Source organism: Canis aureus, chromosome 3 (assembly GCF_053574225.1).
Source record: "Canis aureus isolate CA01 chromosome 3, VMU_Caureus_v.1.0, whole genome shotgun sequence".
Lineage (NCBI taxonomy): Eukaryota > Metazoa > Chordata > Mammalia > Carnivora > Canidae > Canis > Canis aureus.
The window spans coordinates 22,652,173-22,668,252 of record NC_135613.1 but is presented as its reverse complement, the minus strand read 5'-3'; the positions used below and the strand labels follow the sequence as shown (position 1 = coordinate 22,668,252).

The 16,080-nt window shown below is 58.1% G+C and overlaps 1 protein-coding gene and 1 long non-coding RNA gene across 3 annotated transcripts in view; one reads left to right on the top strand and one right to left on the bottom strand.

Annotated features, from left to right (window-relative positions):
* Nucleotides 1-4,199: 4,199 nt before the first annotated feature.
* FOXF1 (forkhead box F1) lies at nt 4,200-8,161 on the bottom strand. The gene is made up of 2 exons (XM_077891066.1): nt 7,153-8,161; nt 4,200-5,681 (listed from the first exon to the last, which is right to left on the bottom strand). Exons 1-2 carry the CDS (start codon nt 8,144-8,146, stop codon nt 5,521-5,523), a joined length of 1,155 nt encoding a protein of 384 aa, XP_077747192.1. The 5' UTR covers nt 8,147-8,161; the 3' UTR covers nt 4,200-5,520.
* A 1,255-nt stretch (nt 8,162-9,416) lies between these two features.
* The window catches only part of LOC144310289 (uncharacterized), a 76,006-nt gene continuing 69,342 nt past the window's right edge, over nt 9,417-16,080 (top strand). The window contains exon 1 of one of the 2 annotated variants that reach the window (XR_013375987.1): nt 9,417-9,987. This is a non-coding gene — a long non-coding RNA (uncharacterized LOC144310289). The remainder of the gene's footprint in view (nt 9,988-16,080) is intronic. The other variant, XR_013375988.1, reaches the window with a different exon arrangement.

Sequence of the window (16,080 nt, the reverse complement as noted above, 5' to 3'; positions counted from 1 at the left end):
ACCCCATGGTTCCTGGTGCTGCAAACTGTGCCTTAGTCTGTTGACCCATGATGACTGGGGTGTGTGTACCACTGAGTCTAGCCCCTTGCAATGGCAGACATGGAGGTACTCAGCATCCATGGTGGTTCTCTCCCTGTCACACTTGGAGACATCCTCTGCCCGTTCTCAAAGCACATGTGTCAACATTGACAAGGGCCGTGATTTGTCTCAGTCCTGAGATCCATCTGTGTACCCTTGTAAATGGATATGGTTTGTCTGCTGGAGATGCCCAGCAAAGGCCTTTCTCCTTGAAATGGCCCAGGGTTTGGACATGTTGATGCCCAGAAGATTCCAGAAGCAGAGGGAGGAAGCACAGCCCCACAGGCTACCCTAGCTGCCCTCTCTTGCCTTGAGTTTCAGCTTTCATTTGAGCTTTTCTCTGCTGGACTAAGGGGGCCCAAGGAAGTGAGGGGGGCTTCCGGTGGGGAGGGGCGTGGGGGGACTGAGGTCTGGTGTGCCAGAGAAGGTAGATGTCAGGGATGTGAGCTGAGGCTGCTGGCTCAGGCAGGGGTGATGAGAGGCCCTGTGTTCAGAGACCCCAGCAGAAGCTGCTCATGGACAGTTTGCCGCTTTTCACTAGGCCTGGTGGCTGGAGGAAAGTGGGTGACCAGGAGCCAGGAAGCACAGTGCTTTAGGGATGTGGGCTTTGGGTCTGTGTCCAAATACCAGCTCTTATTTGCAGTGTCTGGAGCAAGCCCCCTCACTTGTCCGTGCTCAGTTTCTGTCTCTGGAAGGCAGGAGTAGTCCTAGGACCTCCCTAAGGGAATCCCAAGAAGGGCTGGAGTGTGTGTGGGACGAGGGCTTGCCAGGGCAGCAAGCAGCATGCCTTGTGAACGTGAACGCCTGGGCTCTGCAGGTCTGTCAGCTGGTGGTCGGGAGGGGGCAGCAGAGGCCAGGCTGAGCCGCCTCCACCGGGCCTTTCTCAGGAGCCCAGAGAACACTGCAGGAGAGACTTCAAACTCCACTCACCAGGACCCCTGGAAATCTATGAAGACTGGAGTCCTGGGTCCCACCTCCAGAGAGTCGAATCAAGTAGTTCCCAGCACGACTCCCGCCCCCCAGTCTGCAGTGTCAGCAGACACCTCAAGTGTTTCCTATGAGGGCGGTTCCACACTGAGAATCCCCGTGAGAAGTGAAGTCCTTGGGCTCAAGGGTCATCTGGCCTGGAAGTTAGGAGGGTCTCCCTGGGAAGGGAGGAGAGTCCATGCAGGCGCAGCGTGCTAGAAGATGGGGAGCTCACTGGCTCCCAGACTGCTCATTGGAAACCCCCAAGTCTAGGGCCCTGTGAAGTATGGAATCTTGCATCTTGAATGGCATCCACCGCCCCCCCCCACCCCGCTACACACACACACACACACACACACACACACACACACACACACACACATACACTCAGGCAGATCTCTAGGGAAGCAGGGTGAGACGTGTGGATCTTGTGGCCACTCCTGTGTGTGTACCGCAGAGCTCCTGAGGAGCCTCACCCCTGAACCACTGCCCTTCGTAGGTCAGGACGATGGTATTATTACAGATGAGGAAACAGGCTCAGAGGTCATAGGGCGTGCTCAGGTTCGGTGGTGGCAGGACATCCACTACCTCTGGGTTAGCTGCCGGCTCGTCGGCGCCTGGAAGGTAGGGAGCCAGGCCTCTGTACACTGCTACTCCCATCCTTTTCCCCAGCTCTCCAGCCCCAAAGGGAAAAGAAAACTGGGACAGATGGGCTTTGACGGGCCAGGCACCTTCCCATCAGAAGCACATACCCTGAGTGCCTTCCGGTCAGATGTGGACCAGAGGTGGGTGAGAGGGAGGGGGTGAGCTCCATGGGGTGGGGGCTAGCTGGGCCTGCAGTTCTTTCCGCTTGGGACTGGGAGCCGGGAGGATGCCAAGACACTCCTGCTGCAATGGCCCAGCGGCTAAGGCTGGGTGCGCCCAGATGTCCACCCCCTCCCCGAGTAGAACCCTGGAGTCCCTGGGATGTGTAATCCACAAACAGAAACCCTATGATATGACTCTTGCCACTTTCCACCTCCAGGTATTTTATTACCTAAGAGGATTCATACACTTAGGGTAGCTTGGCTGCATTGTTCCAAGACAACCCCCTCCCAGGTATGCGCAGAGGTTCTTAAATTAATTCTACCTAGAATGCCCCTGTGCCAGAATGATACCCATTTATGCACATAGCATGTGTGGGTTTGCAACAGACTCTGAAACACCTTTACATTTTTAGGATTGTAACTTGTATATGCACAGCATGCTTTTCTGGGGGCGCACCACAGTGGGAGCTCCAGGTACTGGCCCCTGTGCGAAGCAGGGATGAGATGGGCCGGGAGCAGACACAACTCAAGCACTCTGGTTTCCGAGGGCACCAGTAGCAGCAGCAGCGGCGTGCAGTCTTGAACATGGGTCCCGATGCAGTTTTGCCTGCAGTATTCAGGCCCTCTCTGAGCCAACCTTTTCTCCCGGGAAAGGCTCTTCTCGCATCCCCAGGCTCTGGGGCAGACCGGGAGACAGAGGCCAGGCCCTGCCTGGGGCTCCCTGGCCGGTTTTCCTGCACCGGCCCATCTTCGTGCCTCCCACACAGCCGGCCAGGATGTGGGAGCAGTAGGAGAGCCCGCTGAGACGCAGGTGCGGCCAAGGAGATGAGCAGGAAGCCCGGGTTCACCGCCCCAGACTCCGATCCAGCCACCAAAGCCAATCACAGCCTGCGCGCACGGCATCTCTGGCACACCAAGGGGCCAAAGGAGCGGGTGCAGACGCAGACGGAGGCTGGAGAAGTTGCTGGAGACTGGGGAGGGTGCCGGTTGAGCTGGCATTGGATTTCTCCTCATCAACCCCACTTACCAGAGCCTCGATCCTAATTGGGGTGCAGTTTCCGTGGCCGGGGAGGGAGGATGAGGCCCACTCTTGCCTGTGGAGGTTGCCCGGTTCCAAGCGCAGCGCACTTTCCGTGCTGGAGGCCTGGGGGATTTTCTCTGGCCTGGTTTTCCTGAGCACTGGTGGGATGCGGTGGTGGCCTCCACCCCAGGAGGACAGTGCCTTCTCCCCTCGCTGCCAATGTGCTCCCGGAGTGCAGGGCCAGGCGCATGCCAGCGACAGCGGCTGCGCCCAGGGAGAACTGCCGCCCGACGCTTCGGCCCACCAGAGCCCCCAGGGATGGAGTCACCGGCCTTTTCCTGTACCCTTTATCTTGCTTTTATAGACAGCGGTTAGTTTGGGACATTAATTGCCTGGGCGAGTTTGATAATTTTGATGTAACAGAGCACTGGAGAAATTACCCTCATGTCCAAAATGTCAAATTTGAGAAGAACCAGGTTCAGAGGCTTGCGACCCCACGACGCGGAGAAACTGCGGTGGGTCCTGAATGGGTGCACCGACAATGTGACTTTACTGTGTTTGTTTTCTTAGGTAGGCGGGAATTGGAATAGAAGGAGGGTGGTCGGGTTGGAGATGCAGGTTTTAGACAGTGTTCCCCCACCCCATTTTCAGGAAAGTGTTCCTGAATGGAAATGTTTTTGTCACCTTGCTTTCCCACCAATGGTTCTTTTCTCGCTTAAATTCTACTCAGTTCTAAGTTGGGGAAAACCAAGTATAGGGCACCAAAAACAAACAAAAACCCACAAAAAAACCCTCAAAAAACAAAAACAAAAAACAAACTCCACATACAAAAAAGTTAAAGTTTCACAATTTATAACAGCTAGAATATGGAAACAGTAAAGCCTGAAACTCCAAATAAACTCCCATTGGTGGCAAAAAAAAAAAAAAGGTAAAAAAAATCATCTATATTCTTATATCTATATGGTTTTCCCTGGAGGAAGGAGGGACAAGTTTTTCTTTCAACATCTGATTATTTCTTTAAAACAAGAAATGACATTTAGAGGGGCAGAGGGCTCTTCTTAAAAAACAGAAGCCAAGAAAAATAGTTACGCATGTCCAAATTTCACTTCAGCGGGAAGTGAAGGATGGAAAGAGGAGGATTAGCAAAAAAGAGACACAAAAAAGAAAAAAGTATTCAAAATAACCCATATTTTACATATAAAACAAGTCTAGAGATCCCAAGCTGGTTTCTGTGTATATTTTGGGGTTTGGAAGATACTCCGCAATCCCAATCCCAATAAAATACTCATGCGATTTTATTTCTAGTTGATACAATGTTAAAGGCCATGTACAAATGTTATACATTTTTATTTTTGTTCTTTTTTTTAGGAAAAAATACACAAAAGGCAAAACATCCTCAAATTGTCATTTTATACAGTGCAGAAGGAAATTTGAAATACGTGTCACAAATGCTGCACCCCAGCAGCCAAATACTAAAAAAAAGGGGGTAGTCCTTCATTTTATATATATATTTATATAAACATATGGAAATTTGTTTTTACACAGATCGGACTTTGTTTCAAATTTACAATGGTTCTCTAAAAAAAAAAAAATTCTACGCGGCAAATATTGCCAACAAAGTTACACCATTAATACTGATAAACGGAGGAGCCTATGCGGTGTTTCGATTATTAGGGAAAGAAAGTAGAATAAATAACAGGATGAGCCTTGCTATAGTTTAAAAAAGTGCCTTAACCTTTCTGCGTCGCCGCAATCCTGAATTCGTGCGCTCACCGGCCTTCCCTGCCCCCGCGCCGCGCTGTGTTCCCCTCGCTCTCACACCAGCACGTTTTTTTACAGTAGAGATCGGGAGACAGTCGGGTCTTGTGAGAAAAACACCCGCCAAAAGAGTCAAAATGCAATTCGAAACAAAACCAAAAAGGACTGTAGAGAAGACAGAGGAGGGCTGAGGGGACGGCAGAGGCCCGGGAGCCCCTGCTTCTGGGCTCCTTCTAGTTTCCTTTTGTAAGACGAACAGTGGCTTCAGAAATGCAAGTCCGCACAAAGATCCACCTGTGGTTGCTGGAGGGCTTCTGAGATGGGGAGGAAGACGTGATTTCTTGCCCCCCCTTCCCTGCAAAACACGGCTCTAAGAGGAGACTTGCGCATTCCAAGACATTCTTTCCAAAAAAAAAAAAAATTAAAAATTAAAAGATAAATACTCAACCAAAAAATAAAAGTATTTGATAATGATGGTCTCACATGTTTGCCTTTCTTCTGAAAACCTTCCCCCACTTTTGCCATTGGAGGGAAGGCGGGGAGAGGCCTCAGCAGAATTCTTGTTTGGATGTCGAGGGTTTCCCCCAATACAGCACCTTCTCAGCCGGCTTCCACTGGATCGAAAATAGATACTTCTACCAACAGCTGTAGTCAGAGCAGGCCCCACAGCCACCATTTGTTAATTTTTTGAAGGAGTGTGGGAGGAGGTGCTGACCACCAAGCTGGGTCTTTGCCTTGGGGATTCCTTTCCAAATAATCCGGGTGGGTAGGGGTCAAACCCTTGTCTTCTGCCTACGGTTATACCTCAAGAATAAAGCAGTTTCTTGCGATGGGTTCCGGGGGTCCCCGAGCCAGGCCGCCCGTGCCTGGAGGGCCCCGCCAGCTGCGGCCTCACATCACGCAGGGCTTGATGTCTTGGTAGGTGACCTGCTGGTGGTAGTAGGAGCCACTGCCCGCCGAGTGCATGGATGAGGACGCCATGGTGTTGAAGGAGAAGACGAACTCCTTGCGGTCACACATGCCGGGAGACTGGGAGTGATACCTCGGGATGCCTGTGAAGGAGGCAACGGGAGGGCAGGGAGCAGAGTTAGGGTGGGCGCCCCCGGCTCCGGCGGAGAAGCAGCGCTCCCCGGCTCCGGCGCACGGGCCCGCTGCCTCCCTACGCCCCACCGAGGTGCCAGACTCCCGGAGTTCCGGCCTCGGGCGGGGCCGGGCGGCCCCGGATTTCGGGCCCTGGGCTCTGTGCTCCAGCAGAAGATCCCAGGACCCCAGGGATGACCCCTGCTCCTGGGTGCCTGCGGCGTGGGCCTCTCCTGCCTCAGGCACCAAGCTCCAGGCTGGGGCTTCCTGAAGCCCCAAGAGGAAGGGGTAGGGGGCTGCCAAGGGCCAGCAGACCTCAAGGAGAGCCGGCCTCCACCTCCAGGGCCAGCCCAAGGCCTGTGCCTAGGGCTGGGGCACTCACCTCCCAACCCCGAAGCCTGCGGAGGCCCCGGTAGGGCTGGAGGCTTCTCCAGGGGGAAAGGCCCCTTGGAGAACAGCCGTCTCCCCCTCCGCCAGGGGGTGGAGAGGCAGCCGCAGCCGCTGGGAGTCTGAAGCAGCCCAAACAGGGAGATCCCCGTGGAGAGGGGGCCCTCCAACCTCCAGGCCGGCTCCTGCCTCCCGCGGGAGGCTGACAGCTGAGCCCTGACAGGCCTTGCTTAGCCCTTCCGAGCTCTTTCCAGAACCGGGCCCAGAGACGCTGGTGGGTGCTGAGAGGAGAGTGCTGGAGGGGAGCCTTTCCTGCCTGGTCCTCCTCAGAGGAGTGGGGAGGAGTGTACCTGGGGAACCGAAAGCCTGGATCCTCAGAAACAAAGAGTCTGTGGGGCCTGCACCTCTCACTCTTGCTCTGGGCCTGGTCACAGTCCCTCTCTGCCCCTGTCACCACAAAATGTCCCCCAACTCGACCTCCCCACGGCCAGGCCTGGTTCCCTGGGAGGCTGGGGTGCCGGGCCTCTGAGCACCCAGCCCAGGCAGCTCTGGGCCTAACGCTCTTTTTCTGCCCAGGCAGCCTTCCGGTGGTGGCGAATATAGGGGAGGCCCAGTCAGCTGGCCAGGGCTGGGCTCTGGCTCCATCCTGGGAACTTGATGAGGTGTGAGGGGCTAAAGATTTAGAGGGATGTGGAATATCGGGGGCCGAGCCTTTTTGGTGAGGACGGGGCCTACTTGGGCAGGCTGGGGGCTACCAGCAGTTGGGAGTTGGAACTGAAAAGGTGAAACAATTATCTTGCTCCAAATCTGCCCTCCCCCCTCACTGCACTCACCCCGCAGAGGGGGGCACGCGAGGCTGAGAGACACTCCGGAGAGCTGGTGACCTCCGGAAGCAGCGGGGCTGGCACCCCACAGGAGTGGCATCAAGCTCTCGCCCAGGGCGGTCAGCGGGTGGGGGTGGGGGTGGGGGTGGGGGTGGGGGCCCGGTTCAGCACCCAACTCTGACAGACGTCGCAGTCCCCCAGGCCTAGGGCAGCCCGGGTCTCCCCCACTCACCTTGCAGGTCGGCTGGGGCGTTGTGACTGTTCTGGTGTAGATACGGCTGGTCCAGGGAGTGCGTGGAGAGGCTGCCAGACAGGGGGTTGGCTGCGGGGTTGCAGGGGGACAGGGGCTGCTGCTTGATGTAGGAGGCGCCGCTGTTGAGCGCCGCGGAGGCCGAGGGCGGCCAGGCGGCCGTGGAGCCCGAGTAGACGGCGTGGGGCTCCATGACCCCGCTGGCGGCGGCGGGCAGCAGCGGGGAGGCGGGCACTGAGCTGTCGTGGTGCGGGTACTCGCCGGCCGCCGCGCCGCCGCAGCTGCCCATGTACGAGTGGCCGCCGTTGGCGGGCAGGTGTGGCACCGAGTGGCTGGGCAGAGCCATGCCGTCCACGTTGGCCGGCAAGTGGCCGTTCATCATGCCCAGGCCGCTCTCCAGCGCCAGGCTGTTGGGCGGGCAGGAGAGGCCGCCGGCGGAGCCCTGGAAGCCGTAGGTGTCCGGGAGGTGGTTGAAGCCCAGCCCGTTCATCATGCTGTACATGGGCTTGAGCGCCTGGCATTTCCTTCGGAAGCCGCGGGGCCGCCGCCGAAAGGAGCCCTCCTCGAACATGAACTCGCTGGCCGGGTCGATGGTCCAGTAGTGGCCCTTGCCGGGCCGCCCGAGGCCCTTGGGCAGCTTGATGAAGCACTCGTTGAGCGAGAGGTTGTGGCGCACCGAGTTCTTCCAGCCCTGGTAGGAGCCGCGGAAGAAGGGGAAGCGGCTCTGCAGGAACTGGTAGATCTCGCTGAGCGTCAGGCGCTTGGTGGGCGAGCTCTGGATGGCCATGACGATGAGCGCGATGTACGAGTAGGGCGGCTTCTCGGGGCGCCGGATGCCCGCGTTGGTCTTCTTGGCCTTGGCCGGCCCGGACGCCGCGGGGTCCATGGCCGCGCCGCCTCCCCCGCCGCCCCCGCCGCCGCCGCCGCCGCCGCCGCCGCCGTGCGGTGGCTGCTGCTTCTCGGGCGCCGAAGACATCGGGTGGCTGCTGCCGCCGCCGCCGCTGCCGCCGCTGCTCTGCGCCGCCGACCGGCCGGGAGGAGGAGGAGGAGGAGGAGGAGGAAGAGGAGGGGGGGGCGGAGGGCGGGGGGGAGGGGGCTGCGCGCGCGGGGCCCGCTGCTCCTCTGCCGTCATCCGCGGCCCCTGCGCGCGGCGGGGCTCGGCGCGCCCGCCCTCCCCCGCCCGTCCGCCCCGAGGAGCCGCGGGAGCGGCCGGCGGGTGGCGCGGACCCCCCTCGCCCCGGCTCCCTCCCCCCGCCTCCCGCGCCCTCGCCCTCGCCCTCTCTCCTCCCTCTTTCCCTCTCGCCCTCCCACTGGGGAAGGAGCCGAGCGGAGGCTCAGGGCAGCCTCGGTGCAGCCCTGCGGCCCCGGCCGAGGCCGCGAGGCCGCCCCCCGCCCCCCCACCCCCCCCCCCGCCCCGCCCCGCCCCCGCCGCCGAGCTCGGGGGGCGGGGAGCAGCGCCTCCCGGGCCGAGGCCGTGCGCCCCCGCGGGCTGCGGCGCTGGGCCCCCGCCCCCCCGCGGCGCTCGGCCCCGCCGCTGCAGCCAGGCCGCCGCGCCTGCAGCTCCCCTCCGCGGCGTCGCGCGGGCCGCCCGGGACCCTCCGGGAGTCCCCTCCTCCCTCCCCCCGCCCGCGGCGGTGGGCGCTTAAAGGGCCCCCACCCTCGCCGCCCGGGGCCGCCGGCAGCGCCGCCCCGCCTCCACCAACCTGGCCAGCAAGTGTGACTGCGCCCGGGCCGCGGCTCAGCCCCGCGCCGCGCAGGCCCCCGCCTTCCCGGCCCCGAGGCGCGGGCGCCCGAGGCCCTGCCCGGCGCGCACAGCCCGCGGCCACCGCGGCCACCCCGGCTGGGCCACCGGTCCCCGCGGCCGCGGGCGTACGTGCCCGGGAGGGACCGCCTACCCGCTCTCCCCGCCCCGGGGAGGACTGCGTTGCGCCCGGGACGTTTTGGACTCGCCCAGAAGCGCGCGAGCAGGCGGGCCGCCGCGGGAGCCGAGCGCGGGCGGAAAACGAAAGCTCGGGGCGGGTCGCGGCCGCTTCGTGCGGGCGCCGCGGGCCGAGCGGGGGCGAGTGAGACCCGCGGGCTCGGCGGGACCCCGGCCGCACAGGCTTCCCGGAGCCGCGGGGCCGCTCCCCCGCTCGTGCATGCACTCCCGCGCACGCCCGCAAGCATCGGTGCACGTGCACACCTCGCAAAATGCGAAGACCCCCCAGTGCACACTCGCGCCCCTGCGTGCGTTCCCCCGCACGCGCACAGCTCGCTCAGGCACGCGCGTGCCCAAGGGCGCGCCCCACTCGCGCACGGACAGTAGGCCCCCCAGGAGCGGATTCGCACCCACTCCCACCCGCCTTCCGATCTGAACCCGCATGCTGCCCAGGGGCCCCCCCCAACACACACTGGCACAGGCTTAAAAACCGCCCCTTTGGCCCCGCAGCTCCGGTGTCCCCACTTTCCAAGAACAGGTTCCGATTCCTCATAGATGGTAGAGGCCCTGGCAGGAAGTTTATACGGCTCAACGTAAACACGTTCTGGGGGATTCTTTAATAATAATAATAGAGAATTCCGCGTGCGCGGGGGGAGTTGGCCTAATGCCCCTGTGGGCTCGGCCTGCCGCCGCCGCGGGGCCTCTGACACTGCGCGCCAGGCCAGGTTCCGGAAAGCAGCCTGCGCGGGTGGGAGCGCAGGCCCCGGAGGCCCTCGCGCCGGGCGGTCGGAGCCGGGAGCTCGCGCGCTCGCCTCGCCTCGCCTCGCCTCCCCTCGCAGGACCGGGGCGCCGGCGCGGGACCGCACCGAGCGGAGCGCAAGGCGGCCAGAGGCACCCAGGTGAGTGCCGTTCGCGCGCTAACTGCGGGGCACCCAGCCCAGCCTCTCCGGGCCGCTGTAGGGAGGAGACGGCTGTTCTCCAGGGTCGCAAAGACCAGCCTGGACGCGTTGCGCCGGCGGGAGCCGGGACCAGAAACGGATTCCGGGAGCGCCGGGAGGCTCGGACTGAGCCCGCCCCGCGGCGCTTTTCAAAGCCCACCGTCCTCTCCTCTCGGGTTTCCTTGGCGTCCTCGACCCCGCGGTCCCCCCTCCTCGCTCAGACGCCTCCAGCCTCGGCGGTAGACGCCTCGTCGCCTTCGGGGCGCCTGGCACGTCCGTGTGAGGAGCTGGGGGGCTCGCAGGAGTAGCGTGCCCAGCGGTCCCCGCCTTCCCAGGCCGAGGGGCGCCTTCCCCGCGCAGCGCTGCCGCCGGGCTCCGCGGCCTGGGGACAGGGTGTGTGGCCCTACCTTCGCGCAGGTGGAGGCGCGACGGCAGACCCACCCCCACCCCCCGCAGCCCAGCCAGCACGCACACACCCAGAGCCCCCGAGCTCCGCACAGCCTCCAGTGCATCCTCCCGGCGAACACCCCTCACGCAGCTCGGGAGCCCCAACTCTCCCCCGAAAGCACAGGCCTGCCCACCGCAGAGGACACGCTTTGCGTTAAGTGCACACACTCCTGCACTGCGTGTTCACCCACGCACAGCCGCTGCATTCACGCCTACACGTTCACGCACACATTCTTACATTCTCTCTCTCTCTCTCTCTCTCTCTCTTTTTTTTTTTTTTTTTGGCCAAACGGCAGCTGCAGGCTAGGAGGCCCTGGCGTTGCCGGGAGAGGGAAGTTCCCGAGAAGGGGTCGCTACCGCCAGCTGCTGGGAGCACATCTGGCGTTTAGTAGAAAGGCCAGCGGGAGAGGCTGCCCCACTCTCCAGCCTAAGGATGCCGCCGTGCCCTGTGGCTCCCAGAAAGCGATAGTAATGCCTGTTTCTCTGATGGGGCACCTTCAAAGTGAGGGGGCTCTATAGAACATAGAATGGGGGAGGCTTCTTCCAACAGCCCCTTCCTTTTTGGGTCCTCTCTACTCGGAAGGGGGCCGCAGATGCCATCTTTGGCTGAGCCCCCCCCCCATCACTTCCTCCCTTCAGGTCTTTCACTGGCTCTCAAGGGGGCCCCTGTGTGTTTTGGGGTGGGAGAGCTTCTGCCTTCCTGGAGAGGAAGTGTGGAGTCAGGGCCCCACCTGGCCTCCACTTAACCCTCACGCTCTGACAGCAAACCAGGCTTTGCAGGGAAAGGGCAGCAGTTACCTTGCCCAAGGAGAGGGGGCCTCGTGGCCTGGATCCTCAGCAATGTGCCAGACAGAGGCTCTTCCCAACTCCTAATCTCCACCCAGGAAGGAGGTAAAGGTGGGAGTGTGAGAAGGAGAGGAGGGGAAATGAGCTCCCAGCTCTAGTTTGGAGGGGACCCCCCCTTCAATTCTAGGAAAAACCACATCCATAGCAAAAGGGCTTTTGTGTATGCCCGCGAGACAGGCTCTCAGCTCTTAAGATGCCTGGAGAAGTCTCACTTGATCTTGCATTTTGAGATGGGGAAACTGAGGCCCACCAAGGACCTGGCCTGGGTCAACCAGCACTGCCAGGCGAACACCTATCTTTTCTCTCTACCTCCAAGGACAGACTCGTTGCATTTGACCCTCCCCGAGAAGCTTCAATACAGGTGGAGGGCAGAGAGAGTCTAGGAAAGCTTCTGTGGCCCCCCGAAACCCCTGGCTTCCCAGGCGCATAGAGGCCCTTTGGAGAGCAGGTGATAAAATAGTAACAGCCGTCACAGACACGGTGCCATTAATAGGTCTTCTCAACCACTGGCTGCGCCAAGTGCTGATGCCGCCTTATCAACACCCCTCGGATGTTCTTAACCTTTCCATGGGCTGTGAATCCCTTTGACAGACTATTGAAAACTAGATCCTCTCCACCCTCCCACCCACATACCTGCACATACCTGTGCCATTCACAGAATGATTTTCAAGTTCTCACCAAACACCTGGAGCCTGTCCATGAACCCATTACCTCCCATCTGTGAACCCAGGACCCAGGTTAGATGCCCCGAAGATATTTGTTTAATCTTCACAGAAGCTCCTAGGAGGTCAGTGTTATCCCTCCCTTTACAGATGGTCACTCCGCCCTGGTTATCCCACACCCTGGGCCATCCTGCAGAGCCAAGATGCAAATCCAGATCTGACTGCAGAACCAGCATTTAAGCCACAGGGCGAGCGGGGGTCTGCAACGGAAAAGGAGTCAGAGACCCTCTGTCCGCATACTGGGAATTGTCGTGGTCCAGATTTGAATCCAGCATTTACCACACAGGGATAAGCTATTTGTGCCTTAGTTTCTTTTGGTGTGGGGCAGTGACTGTTGGTTGATTTTTAATACCTTTATTAAGATATAACAGACATGTAATATTGTGTAAATTTAAATCATACAGTATATTGATTGAATACATTTACGTGTTGCAAAAAAACGAACCGATCACAACCATGCATTCCTCCCTGCCACCTCTGTCACGTGGTTACCGTTTCTTTTGTGTGTGAGAGCATTTAAGATCTACTGTCTTAGCAACATTTAAATATATGATAAGTATTATTAGCTAATCATCATGCTGTGCACCTTAGTTTTTCATCTAAAAGGAACTAAAATAATGGCACCTATTTCTCGGGGCCATTGTGAGCATTGGGTAAGAGTGTGCGGAGAAAGGCTATCATAGAGACAGAAACCATCAGACCCAGGGGCCCAGCTCATGGAACCGACGGAAAAAATATAGACGGGGATATGGGTAGTTTTTTGCTCTTAGCTTAAAGATCCTTAAGGACACCCCTCCCATCCCAAATCAAATCTGCGCCCCAGCTTTGGCCCCAGGAATCCTAAATTGGTGGGGGGGAGCGTGTAAAAACAGACACGCCTGCCATGTCTCCCACTCCCCAAGCCCAAGGTATTTTTACTGGCTAATTGCTTAAGTGAAGCCGCCCCGGCGGAGAGTGCGCCGTAACCCGAGCAGGGAACCAGATCCAGCTCGGATTGTGCCCGGCCGGCCCAGCGGGAGGGGGCGGAGGCGAAGGCGGCAGCCGACCACCCACGGAGAGGGCAGCCGCCCTGTCCCCCACTATCCCTGCTCTGCATTAGCGTGGGGCCTGAGCCTCCCCTGTCCCTGCTCCCTCAAACCCCTTCCAGGCGTTGTCCAAAGACAACACAAGGTAGGGCAGGCTGGGCCCCAGACCTGAGGTGGGCTCCGGGCACTTAGGGAAGCCTCATGGCCTAGGAGAGTCAGTAGGGAGGCCCGGAGTGGGGAGTGGCGGCGGGGTATCTGTGGGTGAAAATGTGGCCCTGGAGACAGGGGACTGTGGAGAGAAATGTCAGGGTCAGGAGACAGGGCATCGCCCCTTCCCTGGGTTATATAGGATGACTTGTGCACAAAATACGTGGTATGTTTCTCTGCAGATGCCAGATGTGCACACATATCATGCATGCCAACATGTAGAATATTGTCCAGACATAGGGGCACCTGGCTACCTCAGCCCGTAGAGCATGTGACTCTTGATCTCAGAGTCATGAGTTTGAGCCCCATGTTGGGCATGGAGTTTACTTAAAAAAAAAGAGAGAGAGAAAAAAAAACCTGCAAGAAATAGAGAGGCACAGAGTAGGGTAAGGCGAAGTCCGTGCTGGCATGTCCTCTGGGCACTACAGTGTCAGGCAGGTGTATAAGATCAGGTCTCTGTGCACAGAACGGGGTGAGGTGTGTACATCTAACTCGTTTCTGTGCTGAACATCACAGGATGTGAGTGCGGTGCGGTAGCCTCCCGTGTAACTAATATTGTAAGATTCAATCAGTAGAACTCGTTATGTGTGTAGAATATTCGAGTACACTATGAGGTGTTCCATATACAGACAATTATAAATGTGTATAGCATAGCACATTGCACACAGAGAACAGTCTAAGGACATATACGATGTAATGGGTTCCAGACACGGAACATTATAGGCTCTTTGGACCATATGATACAGAATTACATAGACTGCTGTAGGTGTGCATGTGCTCTACTGGGTTATGTACACGAACATTGTAAGATGTGTACACTTTGATGCCTGTGGGCACAGATTATCTTGGGAGAGTTGTTGGTGCGACATTCGCAGTTCGTCCTAGGGACAGCATATCACAAGGAGTTGCAGCAGGCAGTGTGTTTCCGCAGAGTGCAAATAGGTAAACGGACAGACAGACATCAGGGGGTTCGAGTGTGATCAACACGCAGAAAAATCCTGCAGTGCTCACACCACTAACGCTGTGTGCCTGGGTGCCCCGGCCAGTCACTAGCTCATGAGACCATAACCCTGGAAGGTGATTCGCTCATCTCAGGTCCCAGGGAAATGAAGTGACTCTCCTACTTTACTTTTCTGGCGATAGAGTGACTTTTATGCACTTTGTCATGCTGGCAAAGGTGAGTGGTTCTTGGACTGGACTGGAGACGTGGGGACAAAGTGCTTCTGTGTTTGTCACAGAGAAGCTGTGAGCTCAGGACCATGTGGAATGAGCACTGGAAGGTGAATTGTGGAAAGCCCCAATGCCTGGATGTGCAGGGGCCATTGGAAAAACTGATCTGCAGTGCACACGTCATTTGGGGAGGGGGGCTGTCCCTATCTGTACTCATCACCACCCAGCTAAGCTCTGAACCTCGGTGGCCCTGTTCTGTCAGCGACAGGCCAGATTTTGGCCCCTACCTTTGAGACTCTTCATGGGTGACCCCAAGATGAAGAGGAGAGAGTGGCAGCGCCCTGTGTGCAGATGAGGCTTGGAAACCCCACCTATGGGGACCACCAGGGCCGCGTGGGAGGAGCAGCGGTGGGGAGAGTCAGCCACACACCCAACCCTGGCAGATCGGCTGTCTTCCTGTCAGCTGCACATTAGAGACACTTTCACATTTTGATCAAGAAAAAAAACAAACCCCAAAACAACAAAGTCTCATATTTGGGCTATTGCTGCCCTGAGCTCGCTCCTCTGTTCGGGCACTTTACCCAAAAGCACACATTTTCCATGACGTTCTTCAATGAAATATTTGACAACACTGCAGCCTAGGAATTTACAGCTCTCTCCCCCGTGAGATTTTTGGGAGTTTTCTGGCATTAGCAGTACATACTGCTCTAAGACACAGAGACTGCTCCCGGGACACGGAGCGTCCTGGTGCTCCCATTCCGGATGCCTGGCCGGTCTGCAGCTCTCCTTCTTCCCACAGAGGCATCCTGATATATTTTTACCCTCACTGCTGGGACAGCTGTACTCAGAAAGATAGGATGAAGATGTTCCTTCTCACACCAGCAGGCGTGTGTGTGCGTGTGAGGATGTGTGTGTGGGGGGAAGAGAAGATGCCTCCCAGATTAGTTTTCCAACAAAAGATCCACACAGGAGAGAATTGATGCCCAGAAGGTGCAGCCTGGAGGAAGGGGCTTTGGGCCCGCACTTACTCCGAGGTTGGGGCTCCCGGTAGAAATAAATCCTGAAATAGGAGGAGGAGCAGTGCCCAGGGAAAATGCAAATGAATTCTGTAAGAGTTTCTAAAAAGAAACAAACCAAAAGGAAAATATAAATTAAATTTCAAGGGCCAGGTATTTTGTGTTTCTTAGAATTGAAGGAAAGATAACTCACACACACACACACTCAGCCCTTGCGGAAGAGGGCATTCGAAACGAGTGAGGTCTGGGAATTGGGGACCGGGCAAGGTGGGGAGATGAAGGGAGGGGGCGCTCAGATTTGTTCCTTAATCAAAAGCAGCAATTTGCTCCCAGAAAGCTACCCGCGTGTGCAATCAAAATGTGCCTGTTGGTCTCCACTTCTTGCTAGTGGTGCTGTCTATTCCCATTCAGGGAGCGTTGAAAATGATGATAGCGAGTGTTATTTTGGGGGAGAAATCAAAATCCACCCAGCCGTGGCACAGCTTGGGAAGGGAGGGGTGGGCAGAGGCGGGGGCTTTACCTGCCTGAGGGCTCAGCCCCGCAAGCCAGGGTTTGCTGAGAAAATGGAGCTGATACTCTCTTTCCCTCTTTCCACTATTCCCCGTGATCTGGTTGGCTCCT